The 15,275-nt window shown below is 50.3% G+C and overlaps 3 protein-coding genes across 6 annotated transcripts in view; 2 read left to right on the top strand and 1 right to left on the bottom strand.

Moving 5' to 3' along the window:
* Positions 1–160: 160 nt before the first annotated feature.
* Positions 161–8,530, top strand: si:dkey-28a3.2 (uncharacterized). 3 transcript variants are annotated; one of them, XM_056575640.1, is made up of 7 exons: positions 161–326; positions 1,230–4,819; positions 5,104–5,928; positions 6,017–6,066; positions 6,167–6,228; positions 6,436–6,801; positions 7,263–8,530. In XM_056575640.1, exons 2-7 carry the CDS (start codon positions 1,445–1,447, stop codon positions 7,277–7,279), a joined length of 4,695 nt encoding a protein of 1,564 aa, XP_056431615.1. In that variant the 5' UTR covers positions 161–326; positions 1,230–1,444; the 3' UTR covers positions 7,280–8,530. The 3 variants fall into 3 exon arrangements, with proteins under 3 accessions (XP_056431615.1, XP_056431617.1, XP_056431616.1); XM_056575642.1 differs by lacking the exon at positions 161–326 and adding an exon at positions 333–548; XM_056575641.1 differs by lacking the exon at positions 161–326 and adding an exon at positions 333–735.
* Positions 8,531–8,619: 89 nt separating this feature from the next.
* Positions 8,620–14,138, bottom strand: ecsit (ECSIT signaling integrator). Its single transcript, XM_056575643.1, has 8 exons — positions 14,032–14,138; positions 13,552–13,723; positions 12,872–13,274; positions 12,229–12,452; positions 11,790–11,847; positions 11,140–11,288; positions 10,631–10,739; positions 8,620–9,310 (listed from the first exon to the last, which is right to left on the bottom strand). The coding sequence occupies exons 2-8, from the start codon at positions 13,699–13,701 to the stop codon at positions 9,009–9,011; spliced, it is 1,395 nt and encodes a 464-aa protein (XP_056431618.1). The 5' UTR covers positions 13,702–13,723; positions 14,032–14,138; the 3' UTR covers positions 8,620–9,008.
* A 154-nt stretch (positions 14,139–14,292) lies between these two features.
* Positions 14,293–15,275, top strand: part of eml3 (EMAP like 3) — a 31,176-nt gene continuing 30,193 nt past the window's right edge. For both annotated transcript variants that reach the window (XM_056575379.1, XM_056575378.1), the window contains exon 1: positions 14,293–14,735. In XM_056575379.1, the coding sequence (XP_056431354.1) occupies positions 14,711–14,735 (25 nt within the window). In that variant the 5' untranslated portion in view covers positions 14,293–14,710. The remainder of the gene's footprint in view (positions 14,736–15,275) is intronic.

Genomic DNA, 15,275 nt, shown 5'->3' with positions numbered 1-15,275 from the left:
CTCTCAAAAAAAGATGAGGGTTTAAGCCTACATGTCCACGCGATGCACTACACACACACACACACACACACACACACACACACACACACACACACACACACACACACACACACACACACACACACACACACGCACACACACAGAGAGACACACACAGAGACACGCACACACACACATCAAGGTCCCACATCCTGGTACTTTCTATCGTTGTCAAGGCAGCTACAGAGAGAAAGGCAGGCTCGCGGAAAGTAGCTACTGCAGTGTCCTGGCAGAATATCTGTCCAAACGTTCACAAACTGTCCCGGAAAGTTAAGTGTAACTAAAAGGTAAACGCATATGCATGTTTTTCCACGTCTTTTCAGTCCTCGTGTGCGGTTAGCGGCTTGTCTTACAGCGTGGCTTGTTCAGCTCGTTTTCTAGAGACGGGGAGCGGACACAGACAGGCGCCAGTCTGTGTGGACAGAGGAGGACGATCTTGTCCATTGTGCCCGCTGCAAGAGACACACAGCCATAGCACACAGATCACGCATGAATTTATCGAGGGTCCTGTACGTATCGGCATTTTTTTATGCGTTCGTGTTGGTTTTCACTATATCGCTTTGTGGATTCAAGGGAAAGAGGTATAAAGAATGAAATGGCTAGCGACAAATGGAATAGGCGATAGAAAAGGACAGGTTTAAAGGGACAGTGCTGCTCTGCTTCCTTCCTGGTTCCTGTTCGCTATCACAAACAAATGTGAGGAACCCCTCGTATTCTACAGAATCCTGGATATTTGGAATTTGAAATGGCATGTTTGAAATAGCATGCAATTTAATCACATGTTAAAATCTCACACTTAAAGGTCCTCGGATACAAATCCTCTGTCACAATGATTAACGGTTACGGCATAGATGTAGCGTTGATAGCCTATTTATTCCGGTCTGCAACGTTATTACGAATAATACGCATAGATTGCTGATTCAACATCACTCATCACGTGTGTGTGTGTTTGTGTGTGCGTGTGCGCGCGCGCGTGTGCGTTTTTATTTATTAACCATAATAGGCGGTGGTATATAATTAAAATATTGTAATGATATTCAAACAACACATTTCACTAACTATATCACAGTTAATTGGATGAAACAAATAATCCATCACCTATATCTAGTCTCCAAGTGTGTCAACGGCGTAACGGTGTGACTGCATACATGATATACCAACAAAAAAAACCTTTCCTCTCTACCCCCCAGGACCCATGTGGATGATGAGAGTGATGTCAGCTGCAGAAACATCACAGAGACGGCCAGCATTCACTTGTGATGTGTAGCTCGGACGCACTCGTCGTAGGAGGGATGATTTCGAACTGACCAAAAGCAGAATAATGAACTGAATTACAAAGGGACGCCCTGGTCGGCAGAAGTTGGACGGAAACCACGTTGGAGGTCTGGTGTCCAGCAAGCCAGCAATGCAGCAGCAGGGCACCGATGTCTGCCCATCACAGACGTCTGGCTGCGAGGCCGCCCCCTGCTCCCCAGTGCAAAGGAAGCAGAATTCAGGCAACGTGGTGAATGTTTCTCAGGCCTCGCTGAGGGAGAAAGCACCAGTTCAGGATGCAGGGGACATGAGTCCAAGCCAAAAAGAGAGATGGTTTCAAACGATGAAACTCAACCAAGTTTTGCCACAGTTTACCGCGTCGGGTCACATTGCAGATGGAACCAGTGCATTTGATAATGATTCAGTGAAATGCCAATCTTCAGGAGGCCCTCTAGGTGGCTCTATTACCTCACCTCAATCCAGATCCAGTGAAACTACCTTGGACATCAGTGCCCCCTCAGTGCCTCCAAATAGAGTAACATTGCACCCATCAGGGACAACGGAAGCGTGCCAGCTACAATCCAAAATGTCCACAAAAGGCAGCTCCTCCCCAGCTACGCCCCATCCGGGTGTTCCCAGGCCGGCTGTACCGTCACCTAAAGCACAACAAAAGCCACAAGTAGGATGCAATCAGCCGAAACCGTTAAACGTTGAGGTCACCGCAGGCCTCAAAACCGCGTCGTCCACCCACCTCGCTTCCCTCAAGGCTGGGAGGGGTGGAGCGGCGAGCGCAGCGAGTCAGGTCGGACTCAAAACGAGTGCCTTGGTAACCGGCGGGAGCGACGACAGTGTTGATAAGACACGAGTGACCCCGGTGTCAGAGGAGGAAAGAGTAGCCAAGCGTAGGGAGCAGTGGCGGATAAAAAAGAGGGAACAGAGAGCGAAGCTGGCAGCTAGGTCGACGAAAAGCAGAGAGCGAACACAATTCACAGGAACAGCGCTCCCGAGGCCGGTAACGCAGAAGGCAGGGGTATCGCACGGTGGAGGTCTCAAACATCCCCCTCCCCTATCTTGTGTACAAAGTATGTGCCCAAAACAAAGCGTGAGTAGCCCCAGGCCTCGAGAGGCACCTGCCAATCGCTTGCTGCAGAACGCTCGAGTGACGCTTGATTCATCTTCGGTGCCTCGACTTGTCAAGAAAGAGGAGAAAACGGACCAGGGGTCGGGGCCAGCCAGGTTGAACCCAGTTGGACCTAGTCCGAATCAGAACACGTTATTAATTAAAGTAGAAAACCCGCAGGTCTCTAGGAAAACACAGCCTGCTTTCACGCCTAACGTCAAGGTGGAACGAAGGATAGATTACCCCAGGAAGTTTTCGAACCACGCATATTTTTCCAACGTCAACCGGGCGATCGCCAGATGCCGAACGCCGCGGCAGAGACTCATCGAAACGCAGAAGTGTTTCTCCAATCAACGGAACATAAGAGTCAAGTTCCCGTCCCTCGCCGCCATCTACAATTCGCGGAACGTCCCCAAAATCCTCCCTAACGAGTCTCCCGAGCAGACGGCCTCCAGACGGAGGGAGTACTGGCGCATCAAGAAGCGGGAGCAGCGTGCCAAGCAGTCCCTGGAGGTGAAGGCCCAGCTGAAGGAGAAGGACTCCCTGATGAGGAGAGTCAAACGTTATCAGAAGATCCTGGAGGAGATGAGGAGGGCCCGAGCGCAGACCGTCGCCCTGGGGGGCCGGTCGACGGGCGGGATGCTCACCCACGCCTCGGAGACCATCGGCGGGTTCATCAAAGAGGACGGGACGGTGACCGTCAGCCTTCCCCCGGTGCCAACGGACACGGCGGCGGCGGCGGCGGCGGCGGGGCACGAGGCGGAACAGACCTCTTGTCTGCTCTCCGACGATGGCGTCGTCGCGCACTCGCCGCATCCGTCTCACGCCGGGCCTCTGGGCCACGGCAGGGACGCCGCGCTCGGGTACTCGGGACGGCTCGGCCACCGCCCGCCCCCGCCACTGCGTCCGGCTCAGGTCCGAGTCACGCTGCCGCGGGACGGCCAGTCCGCCAACAAGCCTCCGCGCCTGCTGTCCATCAGGCCCAGGACGCACTTTCAGAGATCGGCCGCGGCGCACTCCAACCGCTCGGCGGGGCACAACGCCGCTCAGATCACTCTCACGCACCCTCCGTTCCCCCGGGCCGCCGGGTCCGAGGTGTCAGCGACGGGCGGCGGCGGCGGCGGCGGCGGCGGCTGCGTCATGAAGATGGCGGTCTCTTCGCTGTTGGCGCCGCCGTGTGAGGACGCGGGGCTGACCGAGGAGCAACGCATGGCCAAGAAGAGAGAGTACTGGAGGGTGAAGAAGAGGGAGCAGAGGGCGGCCCGGGCCACTAAGCTGAAGCACGGCTTATTGCCGGCGTGGGACGCAGCCATGCAAAGGAGGAAGACCCACAAGCAGACGCCCCTTCAGCGGTCGGCCATGACGGCCAATACCGCTACGCAAATCAGGAATTCTGCCATACAGAAAATGAACGTCCTCCCCTCCTGTAATGTTAATGTGCCTAATCCTCAGCAGGCGAAGCAGATCAAAGTGGAGAGGGAACCCCTACCGGCCGCTGACCTAAACATTCCACCTGAACGAGCCATCTGTCCAATCAAACGGGCCCCCTCGCCGTCGCCTCCGCTGGCCTTGCCTCAGCCAGAGCCCGATCCAACCCTGAGTGCCGAAACCCAGGCGACCACTCTTCTCGCCGTGGCCTCCATGAAAAAGCTGCTGGAAGAATCCCTCAGCACCGTGACTGAATGTCAGCCCGCCGCCATAAAAACAGAGCCGCCGCCTCCTTGTAAAGCCGAGAGAGAGGAGGACGTCTCAGACGAGCACTTGGTGCAGGAGATGAAATCGGAGATCCCGGAGGCCTCCCTAGGAGGAGAAGAAGACGACGACAAGCTGCCGTTGGCCGCCAACCTGACGCTGCAGATCAAAAGCTGGCAGGCGGACCCTGATGACTCGGGGCATGCCTGTCCGCGAGACCTTTACCCTTATGCCTCAACTCAGACCGGCGAATCCTCCCCCCCGCTGTCCTCCACAACCCCGGACCCCCAGTGCCCCACTGCCTTAGGCGAGGGGGGTCCGACGCAGACGTTATCTCCCCTACGTCGGGCCAAAAGGCTGTGCACCAAAAAGTCGGGCAATCACCTTCAGCATTGTTGTTCCTCAGAGCCGCCGAGGCTGCACCACTCCCCCGCCACGCCGCCGCCGCCGCCACAGAGGGTGCAACCGGCGGCGCCGCCTTCACGATGCCTACCGCAGCCTCGGCCGTCCGCCCCACAGCAGCCGTTCAGGAGACCGCTGTTCGTGGAGCCTGTGGGAGGGGAGGGCGGTATGAGCTGTGGCAACAGCCTGCAGGAGAAGAGGGAGTACTGGAAGCTGAAGAAGAGACAGCAGAGAGCCCGCTCAAAAGCCAGGCAGAAGGGGGGGCCGGGTCACAGACAGAACAGCAGGCTCTCGTCCCAAAACAACGCACAGGTATGTTGAGTGTCCAGACCCATGCATTCATGAGGATGATATTTTCCAAACACAGTTTTTCACAATACGGATGTAGATCTGCTTATATTCACAATTGCATCTTAATGAATTGAGGTTATATGCTTTTTAAAGGGAAGGTATGAATACGAAGGCGTGAGAGCACATCGGACTTAATCTAGGAGTAGTAACATATTCTGTCATGTTCTGAATGCACCGATCGTTGAACTGTTAACAATCACCAAGATTAAGCTTGAAAAACTGTTTTTCTTTTTTTGGTATCTCAGACTCTGAATCCCCTCTCGGTCAACCACGCCCCGTCGGGGAAGAGCCCGACGAGTCCGCCGGCCAAACGCTGCCTGCAGCCCAAGGCCCCCACCGCCACTCTCACCGCGGTGCACAGCATCCCCACGCTGCTGGTGGTCAGTCCCACCGCGTCCAACCACGGGCGCTCCCCCGACCTGCTCCAGGTCAAACCGCCGGTCTGCAGCTCCACCTCCTCACCCGGCCGGGACCGGCGCGAGGTCAACGCCCGGCCGCCCTCCGGCACGTCCTGTGACCCCGACGCGTCCGAGTGCCACAAGGGCGCGACGGCGGACGGCGAAGTCGACGTCCCCTCGTCCGACGGGGTGTCGGACGCCGAGCTGCGGCTGGCGGAGAAGCCGACGCCCGAGTCCAGAGTGAGGAGGTGGACCGTGCACGAGAATAGCAACGCGGCGCCGGCTCTCGCTACTCTCACCCCCCCAGACAACCCGCTGTCCAGCATCAACCTCTTCCCCATCGAGCCCCTCGTTCCGACCTCGGGTCGCCACGCCTCTTACGGCGGCCCCGTGAGGCCCGCCCACGCTCAGCCCCCGAAGCCCAAACCCGCGCAGGCCTCCCCGACCAAACTGGTGCCCTTAAGCACCCTGGCCCCCCCGAAACCCATCCCGGGGGAGTCCCAGGAAGAGTTCCTGAGGCGGAAGAGGGAATACTGGAGGGTCAAGAAGAAGGAGCAGAGAGCGAGGAAGGCCATCCGGGACCGGGAGCTGTCCCAAAGGAGAGCGCCTGGCAACTGGAAGCCCATTAGGCCCGCTAAGGACCAAGAGCGGCCCCAATATACCGAGAACCAGGTAGGGGCTCCAAGTTGATCCCGTCTCAAGCAGTTGTCCGTCACGGTAAACACACCCGGCTCACCTTGTTTTCTGTGTGTTCTTATAGGACCCGGGAGATTGTGACCCTGCCTACGAGGACTCGGAACATCTTATGAGGCGAGCAGCACTGGATGTTCTGGATAAACCTCCCAATGTCTGTGGAAGCGCAGCCTAAAAATGTGATTTACATCGTTTCTTTCTTTCTTTTCTTCCGCAGCTCGACCTCAGACGCTGAAATGGGCTATTATTCGTACTCAAGCGACACTGTCCCGCTAGAAGGTGAATTGATGCTTGCATTAGCTATCTGCTAAATCTTAACTACATTGCCTTGTCATTTCCTTTGCTTATCTATTTTATTTTATTTTATTTTATGACAAAGTACTTTGATTCTGCCTCGTGTAGGAAAAGTGCTATATAAATAAAGTTGCCTTGCCTTGAACGTAACCCCTTCACATCGAGCTTTACACTTTCCTCGTCCCCTCCCAGACGGCGACCCCGACCACGGCTTCGCCGACCACGGCTGCGGCGGCGGCCTCCTGGACGCCGACCACGGCTGCGGCGGCGGCAGCGGCGGCGAGGACCTGGGCTCCGTCTCGGACGGCGCGTGGCGGAGCCGCTACCTCATGGACCACGACCCGCTGAACCAGCTGCTGGTGTGCATGGTGTGCGGCGACCTGCTCTACTCCCACAGCCTGGAGGGCGTCCGGGCCCACATCGAGGAGGCCCACCCGGACACCCTGAACCTGGAGCCGCCCGAGTGCCGCCGCATCCTGGACGCCTGGGACGAGCAGGTGTCCCAGCGGGAGCGCTTCTTCACCAGCCAGCTGCAGCAGCACGGAGCCACTCTGGCAGGTAAAAGGACGAGGGGTTTAACAGGGTGACCCCCCCCCCCCATCACTGAGGAAAGGTCTCGGTGTGTAGGGGGCGGTTAAGAAGGGGAGACCGGTGTGTGTGTTTTGAAATGGAGAGAAAACGACCAGCTTTTACAGTTGTGCTTTTAGATCCCATTTCTGTGTTTTCATTCTGTTTGGGTGTGTTCAATAAATTAGGATTAGTGTGAAGGAAAGCTTATTTGAGTACGTCTCAGGCTGAAAATTAACTGATGTTGTGGACGCTGGGATGCAAAGAATGGGAACAGGAGAATAGGAGATCAAATTCATAATTGATCAAAATATTTTGACTTCGGTGTGACTGAAAGAGATTTTGAGACATCTTACCTCTTGAACGATATATATCATTGTATGAGTCGGGAATTGCACGTTGTATTTCCTCTGCAATCTACAAACCTAGTTCACTGCATATTTCTTTTCCAGAAGCGAACGGGAGCTAAATTGGAAAAACCTCAAAGGGACAAGAAACAAAAGATTACACCCCAGAGATGACCATCATGTTCCCTGTCATCTACCGTTCTTCTTTTCTGTGATTGCGATGGCTTTTTGTTGATCACTCATCTCAGTCATCTTCAACCGGCCAATCTCCCAATCCATCGTCCCCTCACTCACAAACGAGACCCAGAGATACTTGAACTCCTTCACTTGGGGTAAGGACTCATTCCCCCCCCCCCCCCTTTGTTCATGGGCTACTTTTAATTGAATGCTGTACAGGGAACACGCCTACAAGTTTGTTTATATTTTACCTAATTTCTAACAGAAACACAGAGCACAAGTCTTAACAAGGTTTTTTGTAATATTGTAATTATTTGGAAAGAGTTGACAAATTGCAGACTGTTTACTATGTTATTACTGCACAAATAAACGGTTTGCATTCACACTTGATACAGTATGTATACTCTTAACTAAATTATGCATGTCATTTTCTAGCTGCTTAATGCATTAGTGACCTTACACCACTGATTGCCAGCTTTTTTTTAAAATTTGTACCCAACCTTCTTAGACAGGTGTAGATCTAGTTAGAACATCAACTCCACTTCACCATGCGAAAAAAACATGAAACAATACTTTTTTTTTTGTTACAATCAAGTTATATGTAAGTAATATGCCAAATCGTTTACTTGTACAAATTGGGTTTCTTACAATCCACCTTTCAATGGAAATGTAACCTTGTTTATTTATTGCAAGCTTCGTCATACAGCTTGTTTAGTTATTATTGGTATGCCTAGCTAGTTTTGTGTTGATTCTCATCTGTGGATACTCCACTTTTTCTTGCATGTGCTGTAAGTGGATGCACAGCGGGTTCAAAATGGGCGCTGCGATGCGTTTACATGTTGACCAATTCATTGGCTCTCTAATGTTGTATGTTCCATTGAGCACATAGTCTTTAACTCGTCATTTTATATTTGAATAAAACCAGAGGAAAAAAAACCTGCACGACAAGTTTGGTATCGGTAACAAATCAAGCCATTTGAGAATGTAATTTTGAAGCTAACTCGTATGTTGTTTAAAAAAAGGAATGCTTTTTTTTCTGGACAAATAAATATTTTATACCTTTGGGTTGGTTGTTCCTGTGATTGAATCTCACCCTCCCACTCAACAATTAAATTACTCTGTTCAGATCTGGACGAGTAATTACATTTTGCACTGGATCAGAAAAATTGCTGTAACAGTATTAGCCTAAAGACACCGTACAAGCATTTCAACATGCTCATCTGCTGTTGAGGAATAAAACACAGCCCACCACTCACAGCACTACTGAATCATTTATGAAGACCAAAGAACAGAAACCCAGTCATGTGGGAAATTCTTTATTTCACTATTCATTGCTTGAACGCCATTCATTGCTTGAGATAAGTGGCTACAAATGGACCTTCTCTGTACTCTCTCTAATCCAAGCTAACCGTTGCTCTTTAGCGACATTTCCAACACAAACGCAGCCACACATCTTTCTCACACAGAGACACACACACACACACACAGACAGACAGACACACAGACACACACACACACAGAGAGACAGACACACAGAGACACACACACACACACACAGAGAGAGAGACAGACACACAGACACAGAGAGACAGACACACACAGAGAGAGACAGACACACACACACACACACACACACACACACAGAGACAGACACACGCACGATGAAGGCGCTGTTCACTGCTTCACTCCCCGGCTGTGCTGGGGCTCCTCCTCAAGCGTAACGTCCACTTCCTGTCGGGCCGGCCCGGCTCCCCCCTCGTCCCCGGGGACCCAGGGCTCGGTCTCCGGGGGGGGGTGTGGCCGGTGGCTCTCGCCCGCCGGGCTCTGGAGCTCGCGGGGGCCTGCGTCCAGGCGGAACAGCGTGGGGACCCGGCCCAGAACGGCGTTGGCCTCCTGGAGGCCTGAGATCCACTGGTTGAGGGTGGCCTGGTCCCCCTGGCCCGTCATGCACATGGCGAACACCGGGCCCTCGTCCACTGGAGGGAGGGAGGGAGGGAGGGAGGGGGGAGGGAAGGAAGGAAGGAACGGGGTCTTTGGTTTTTGTTGCATTGAAAACGATGCATGTCGAGATAGGGGGTGGGTCTAGGGCTGAACGATTTTAAGAAAAAATTGAAATTGCGATTTTTCTGGTAGAGATTGCGGTTTCGATTTCAACCACGATTTATTTTCTTTAAATCAAGTTTCAGTATAAATTAATATAACCAATGAATTCCATTAAGGTAATGCAATAATGAAATTGCTGGCAACAGATTTCAAATGCAAGACTGTTTATTCAAGTACCTAAAAAACAACAACCAAAAAAGTCAAATAAAAAGGGAGCCCTCTTTCTTAAGTAAACTTGCTTCAATGGCTCATCAGCATCAAAATAATTGCACTTTTGTAAAAAAAAAAAAAAAAAAAAAAAAAAAAAATTATATATAAAAAAAAAAAAAAAAAACCGCAGCTTTGACGATCCCAAAATCGTAATGCTTAAGATCGCGATTTTCGGTCGAAAACGATAGATCGTTCAGCCCTAGGTGGGTCTACATTGAATGTGCACGTGCTATAAACACACTGCCGGCACGTAGCTCAGGAGGTCGAGCGGGTCGGCTGGTAGCCGCAAGGCTGCTAGTTCGATCCCCGGCTGGAGGTGTTTCCTGACGAGCTGTCAGCCGGCGGTGTGGATGTATGAATGTATGAATGAATGGGTGAATCTTAGGCGATATTGTAAAGGCCTCTGGTTACCAAAAAGCTCTACACAAAAGTACAGTCCATTTACCATAAAGTACAATATGCACACATTTGTGTCAGACCTTTGGGTAACACAATACATTAGTGTTCTTGTTGCAATGCCTTTCTACATGTAATGCAATACAATACTGTAATGTAGTACAGAATGTAATTGCTCTTTCAGATCGGGCCAGTATGTAATGTGTAACCTGCCCTTAACCTCCTAACCACACTGTGTAGTGTGGCATGTTAACTACATGTTGTAACAGTGCTGGCACTGTAACAGGATACTGTATCAAAACATTGTTTAGAAAGCACTATGACATGCGATATCTACTGTAATGCATGATCAGGCAAAACAACCTTGTATTTCTGATTCCTATTGCTATTCATTCTAGTCTGTCCAGTTGTTATTTTCAAACCAGGTTGTGCAGTACTACAACTTGAGCATCTTTTACTTGCTTTGAAAGATGGTCTTCTTATGTAAATCTGGTAGCTTTTAATTAAACTGTGTATACATAGGTGCACTTATCCATTTGTGTTTGTCGTACAATTAAAATGTTTTATATTTGGTTATCAGGTCTTACAGTCCTCCACGTCAAAGTCGTCTCCCAGGTCGCCCATGTCCCGCTCCAGCTCCAGGCTGAGCTGTAGAGGGTAGTAGAGAGACCGCTCTGGGTCGTAGGGCTCCTCCACCTGGTGGACACATGCGGTACCGCAGGCAGAACACGGAGACGGAGCAGACATTAAGGCATTACATTTCATTACACTGAGTCCTTAGGGACAAACGTTGATCCAAAGCGACTTATATGTGAGGCCGAGAAGAATCAAAGTCTAGAATCATAATTGGAGTATAAAAAGTCAATAAAAAAAGATTCACGGAACAACGCTAACCCAATCATAAGCCTACTTTGGACAGTACACATCGTTATATACACTACAGGCAACTATGATATGATAATACATGTGTGACACAATCTTTGTTAGACTTTTCCTGGTATTGCCTGCAGCGTTATAGTAAAGTATAGTCAAATAATAATAATGATGGAAACTATGAATGTATCTCAGTGAGTGACGGCCGGTCGGGTGGGGTCACCTTCTCCCCGGGGGGCAACGGGTCGGCCCTGAGGACGTAGTAGTGCACGCAGACGTTCCTGAGCCACAGTGGGAAGGGCCCCTCCACAAACACCGGCCGGCTGGGGTCGTGCTTGGCCAGCAGCTCCACCTGGTCCGGGCTCTGGGTACCTGCGACCACACAGCGCGACGGTAGCGCTCGGGTTAAATGGGTACAGAGAAGTCCCAGGCGGTCACGCTGTGTCTTGGTTCTGGGAAATAGTCGAGTGAATAATTCACTCCTACCCCGAACATGACCTCATTGTAAGGTCCTAAAGTTAGGAAAGTTACACAACACCCAAGTTGTAATCACACTGGTTACAATTACAATTAGGGCATTGAGCAGACGCTTTTATCCAAAGCGACTTACATCGGTTGGTATACACATTGACGCACCGACGGCAGAGTCAAACATGCAAGGCGACAGCCAGCTCATCAGGAGGAATTAGGGTTAAGTGTCTTGCTCAGGGACACATCAACACTAGGAGGAGCTGGGGATCGAACTAGCAACCTTTCGGTTACAAGACAACTGCTCTGACTCCTGAGCTAAGCCTGGTTGGGTGTAGGACGTTATGTGGCACATTACCGATTTCTTAGGGAGCACAAAAACAATAAAACAATGTCCATTCTTACCCACTATATGCGGCAATGTGATCTCTTCTCCGGTCTCTGTGATATCTGTGTAGGGCATCTGGGAGAGGAGAAACACATTAAAAAGTTACTAATTTCTTCTTCTTCGGCCCAAATGAATCGCTGTATAACTTGCCATACATTTTATTACCAGGTATTTCTTACAACAATTTCAAAATCAAATTACCCAAATCCCATCACATCAAGGTACAACCAACTTTGTTTAAACATCAACATCAAATAATAATACGTTAATCACGTTAACAAACGCTTGTAAAAGGCTCATAATCAAACTTCCTTGATATGGTTTACACATGAACCTTATAAACAACGCAAAGCCTGTTGGTTTTCGGTCTACGATTCACTTACACTTATAAAATAAAAGTATTTTTAAAATAAGTATTTAAAAAATACCCCCCCCCCCCCGTAGACCTGGCCCTACCTGGTACACGGTGACCTTGGCGTCCAGGTCGTTGGCGATACGCGTCAGCCCCAGGCGGGCCAGGTCCACGGGGTCGCTGGGCAGCAGGCGGGGCACCGGGAAGGGGTTGACGTGCTTGAACCGGGGGAACCAGTACATCAGCCGCTGGTACTTCCTCATGGGGTGGCTCTTCTCCCCGAAGATCTGCACCAGCAGCACCTTGGTGTCCACGTTGGGCATGATGCCTAATGGGGGGGGGGGGGGGGGGGGGGGGGGGGGGGGGGGGGGCATAATGTCGTTTTTGCTGTCTCGGCTCCATCACAGAACATACACACCATATACATCCAGACATTATATATTTAGTTATTATTACGGTTGTCACTATGCTATTCTGGCGGATAGACATAAACAATGACTGTCTTGTTAGCAGACATCATTTCCACATTGCCAACATCCTTTTATAAACTTGTGTGTGTGCATGTGTGTGTGTGTGTGTTTGTGCGCCTGTGCACGATTGCGCGAGTGCGTGTCAACACACACACACACACACACACACACACACACACACACACACACACACACACACACACACACACACACACACACACACACACACACACACACACACACACACACACACACACACACACACACACACACACACCGTGGTTCTCCATCTGCTCCAGCAGCTGCACAGCGCACTCCTGCTGCCGCGGGTAGTGGTTGAACATGCGCTGGATGAAGTTCCTGGGGACGAACACCTCCTTGGGGAAGACGTCCAGGAGCCGGTTGTAGACCGCCAGGTCCCGCTCCACGCCGAACTCCACCATCTTCTGCAGGGCGGCGTAGATGAACTCCACGTGGCCGCGGCGCCGCCGGTCCCTCTTGGTGAACGCCTCGATGGCCTTGTCGAAGGCGGCCTTGGTTTTGGCATTGCGAGCGACGCGCTCGAACAGCTCGTCTCGAGACAGCAACGACTTGTCTATCTCTTTTTCTTTCTCCTTCAGGTCAGAAGACGGGGGGGAGCTCTTTGCCCACGCAGAGCTGCCATGGAAATGCCTTGAAGCCTGTAGTAACATTTCATTTGTCAGTAAATTAAAGAACTGGTCGGTAATTATGGCTCTTAGAATGCCAAGTTGTGTCAATAGATTTGTATACTGAATGATATTAACGAGTTCAAGAAAGAAAACATGTCTCACTTGACTTTCAAAATACTGCCTACTTGACTATTAAGAAAAATAACGTTTTATCTTTCCCAGCCCCGAAACACAATCCAGGAGAATCATCTCATATAGAGCTGCACTATGAGCTGTATTTACATTCCGTTTCTGCCAGTAAGCTTACCTCGCCATGAGAGTTGAAAGCGACGAGGGGCTTGGTCAACACTGGGGCTGTGGTCGACTGAAGAAGGTAAGCATACCGGTTGGCCGGCCTTGCTGAGGGTACCACTGACCCCAGACCTTGGAGCCTCAGAAGGCAGCGGGCGCACTTCATGGTAGACCCATTAGAACATGACCTTCAGGAGAATACGTTTAGATAAGCAGGATGATGACAACATGAAACGAAGGTGTTGGTTCAATTGCAATACTGAATTTAGGCCTTGGCTAATGGTTTACTTTGCCGCTACTGTTAAAAATATGCTTAGCAAAAACTCAGCACACACTCACGCTACTAACATCCATATTATGGTAACTGTCAAGACAGTAAGATCAGTAATACGCATGTAACATCAAGTATCCTTTTCAAATGTATATGACAGCACTTGAATACGTCCCATGGAAAAATCTGCCTTTTATTTGAATGATCAGAGGAAAGACTACGTACAGTTGTCGAGAAAATATGTTTCAAGTAGTCTCCTTCAGAGCAACCCGGCTTACGGGCATCTCCATGTTGAAAACACAGTGGTCGTAATGAGCGTTACCTCGATCAGTGTCCGCTGAACACCTTCCACAACACTTTGGTTCCACCTCGGTTATAGCAACATGCGTAGGCGCACTACCAAACGTGGCCACGTGGTGGCAGGATATCCCCGCGAAACTAAAATCAATCTCGGCTAAACCTTTTTCTTTTTTGCGTACAGTGATACAATTTCATAGGGGGGGGGCTGTTACCAGTAGTGAAAAAGTTGGAGAACATGTTTCAAAACACACGTTTTGTACAGCAGAATCGTTTAAACAGAGGAAGACTAAGAAGCAGGAGATGAGAGCCACTCAACGTGCCTGGATAATGAGGATTTATTGACAGCATAGCTTTAGCTCCGTGTCAAAGTGATCTTCCGGATTAACGTCCGGACGTGTGGAGCGCGTTTTGGAGAGCTCTTCCCTGACCGCGTCTCTCACACTGCCATGCGTGCTGGTCCTCTGTGCTGCTCGGCTCAAAAGCACCTCGGCAGGAGGGTGGGGGTCCATGAAGTGTTACCTCTGACCAGCAGCTTTCAGCATGGAAGATACACCCCCGACCCAAGTCTGACTTCTAGAGGTTTTTAGTGTTTAAAGCTCGGAATATGGATAGCTCCACGAACAGCCTGGGTGAGTTATACCACCACAGCATCATGTGTTACACTGACATGTGTGTTTGAGTTGACTGGGTGTATGATGTGCGGTTGTAATTACGACGTTGTTATTAGGCTTACAAGCCTCAAGTTTCCAAAGTCGGGAAAGGGTGTGACATAATTCCGTTTTACAGACTGTTGTCGGAAAAGTGAAAATAACAGCTAGTATTCAGGTATACTTTTTGACACGAATCCAATCATGTAAACAGGAACATTGTGGATTCATCGATTGAAGGTAAAGGGGGTTTGGCAGCCAATCTCTGTTTGATAATAACTATGCATATGAAACAACCATTCAGATTTAATTGCAAACTATTCTTAAAAATGCTGATTTGATTGGGAAACAATAATACTTTTGCGTATACCATAGCTAGTGTAACTACTGGGCCATCTTGGCCGATTAGCTGTGGATTGCCACAAATCATCTCTGATTCAAAAGGTTCAGTGAAGGTTCAATGAAAATGTGGGAAACCACCTGCCCTTCCCGAATATTAAAGCTATCCTATCCAACGATACC

This window comes from Gadus chalcogrammus, chromosome 17, assembly GCF_026213295.1.
Source record: "Gadus chalcogrammus isolate NIFS_2021 chromosome 17, NIFS_Gcha_1.0, whole genome shotgun sequence".
Taxonomy (NCBI): domain Eukaryota; kingdom Metazoa; phylum Chordata; class Actinopteri; order Gadiformes; family Gadidae; genus Gadus; species Gadus chalcogrammus.
This window is presented reverse-complemented; position numbering and strand designations above follow the sequence as displayed.

What these genes read in the sequence shown, in the direction of transcription:
- ecsit (XM_056575643.1), bottom strand. Translation starts at nt 13,701, where the DNA reads ATGAAGTGCGCCCGCTGCCTTCTGAGGCTCCAAGGTCTGGGGTCAGTG. An exon ending in CTTTCAACTCTCATGGCGAG is followed by an intron (nt 13,275 to 13,551) that starts GTAAGCTTACTG and finishes ATGTTACTACAG; the next exon opens with GCTTCAAGGCATTTCCATGG. An exon ending in CCAAGGTCACCGTGTACCAG is followed by an intron (nt 11,848 to 12,228) that starts GTAGGGCCAGGT and finishes CTCCTCTCCCAG; the next exon opens with ATGCCCTACACAGATATCAC.
- si:dkey-28a3.2 (XM_056575640.1), top strand. Translation starts at nt 1,445, where the DNA reads ATGCAGCAGCAGGGCACCGATGTCTGCCCATCACAGACGTCTGGCTGC. An exon ending in GACTCGGAACATCTTATGAG is followed by an intron (nt 6,067 to 6,166) that starts GCGAGCAGCACT and finishes TTTCTTCCGCAG; the next exon opens with CTCGACCTCAGACGCTGAAA. An exon ending in CGACACTGTCCCGCTAGAAG is followed by an intron (nt 6,229 to 6,435) that starts GTGAATTGATGC and finishes GTCCCCTCCCAG; the next exon opens with ACGGCGACCCCGACCACGGC.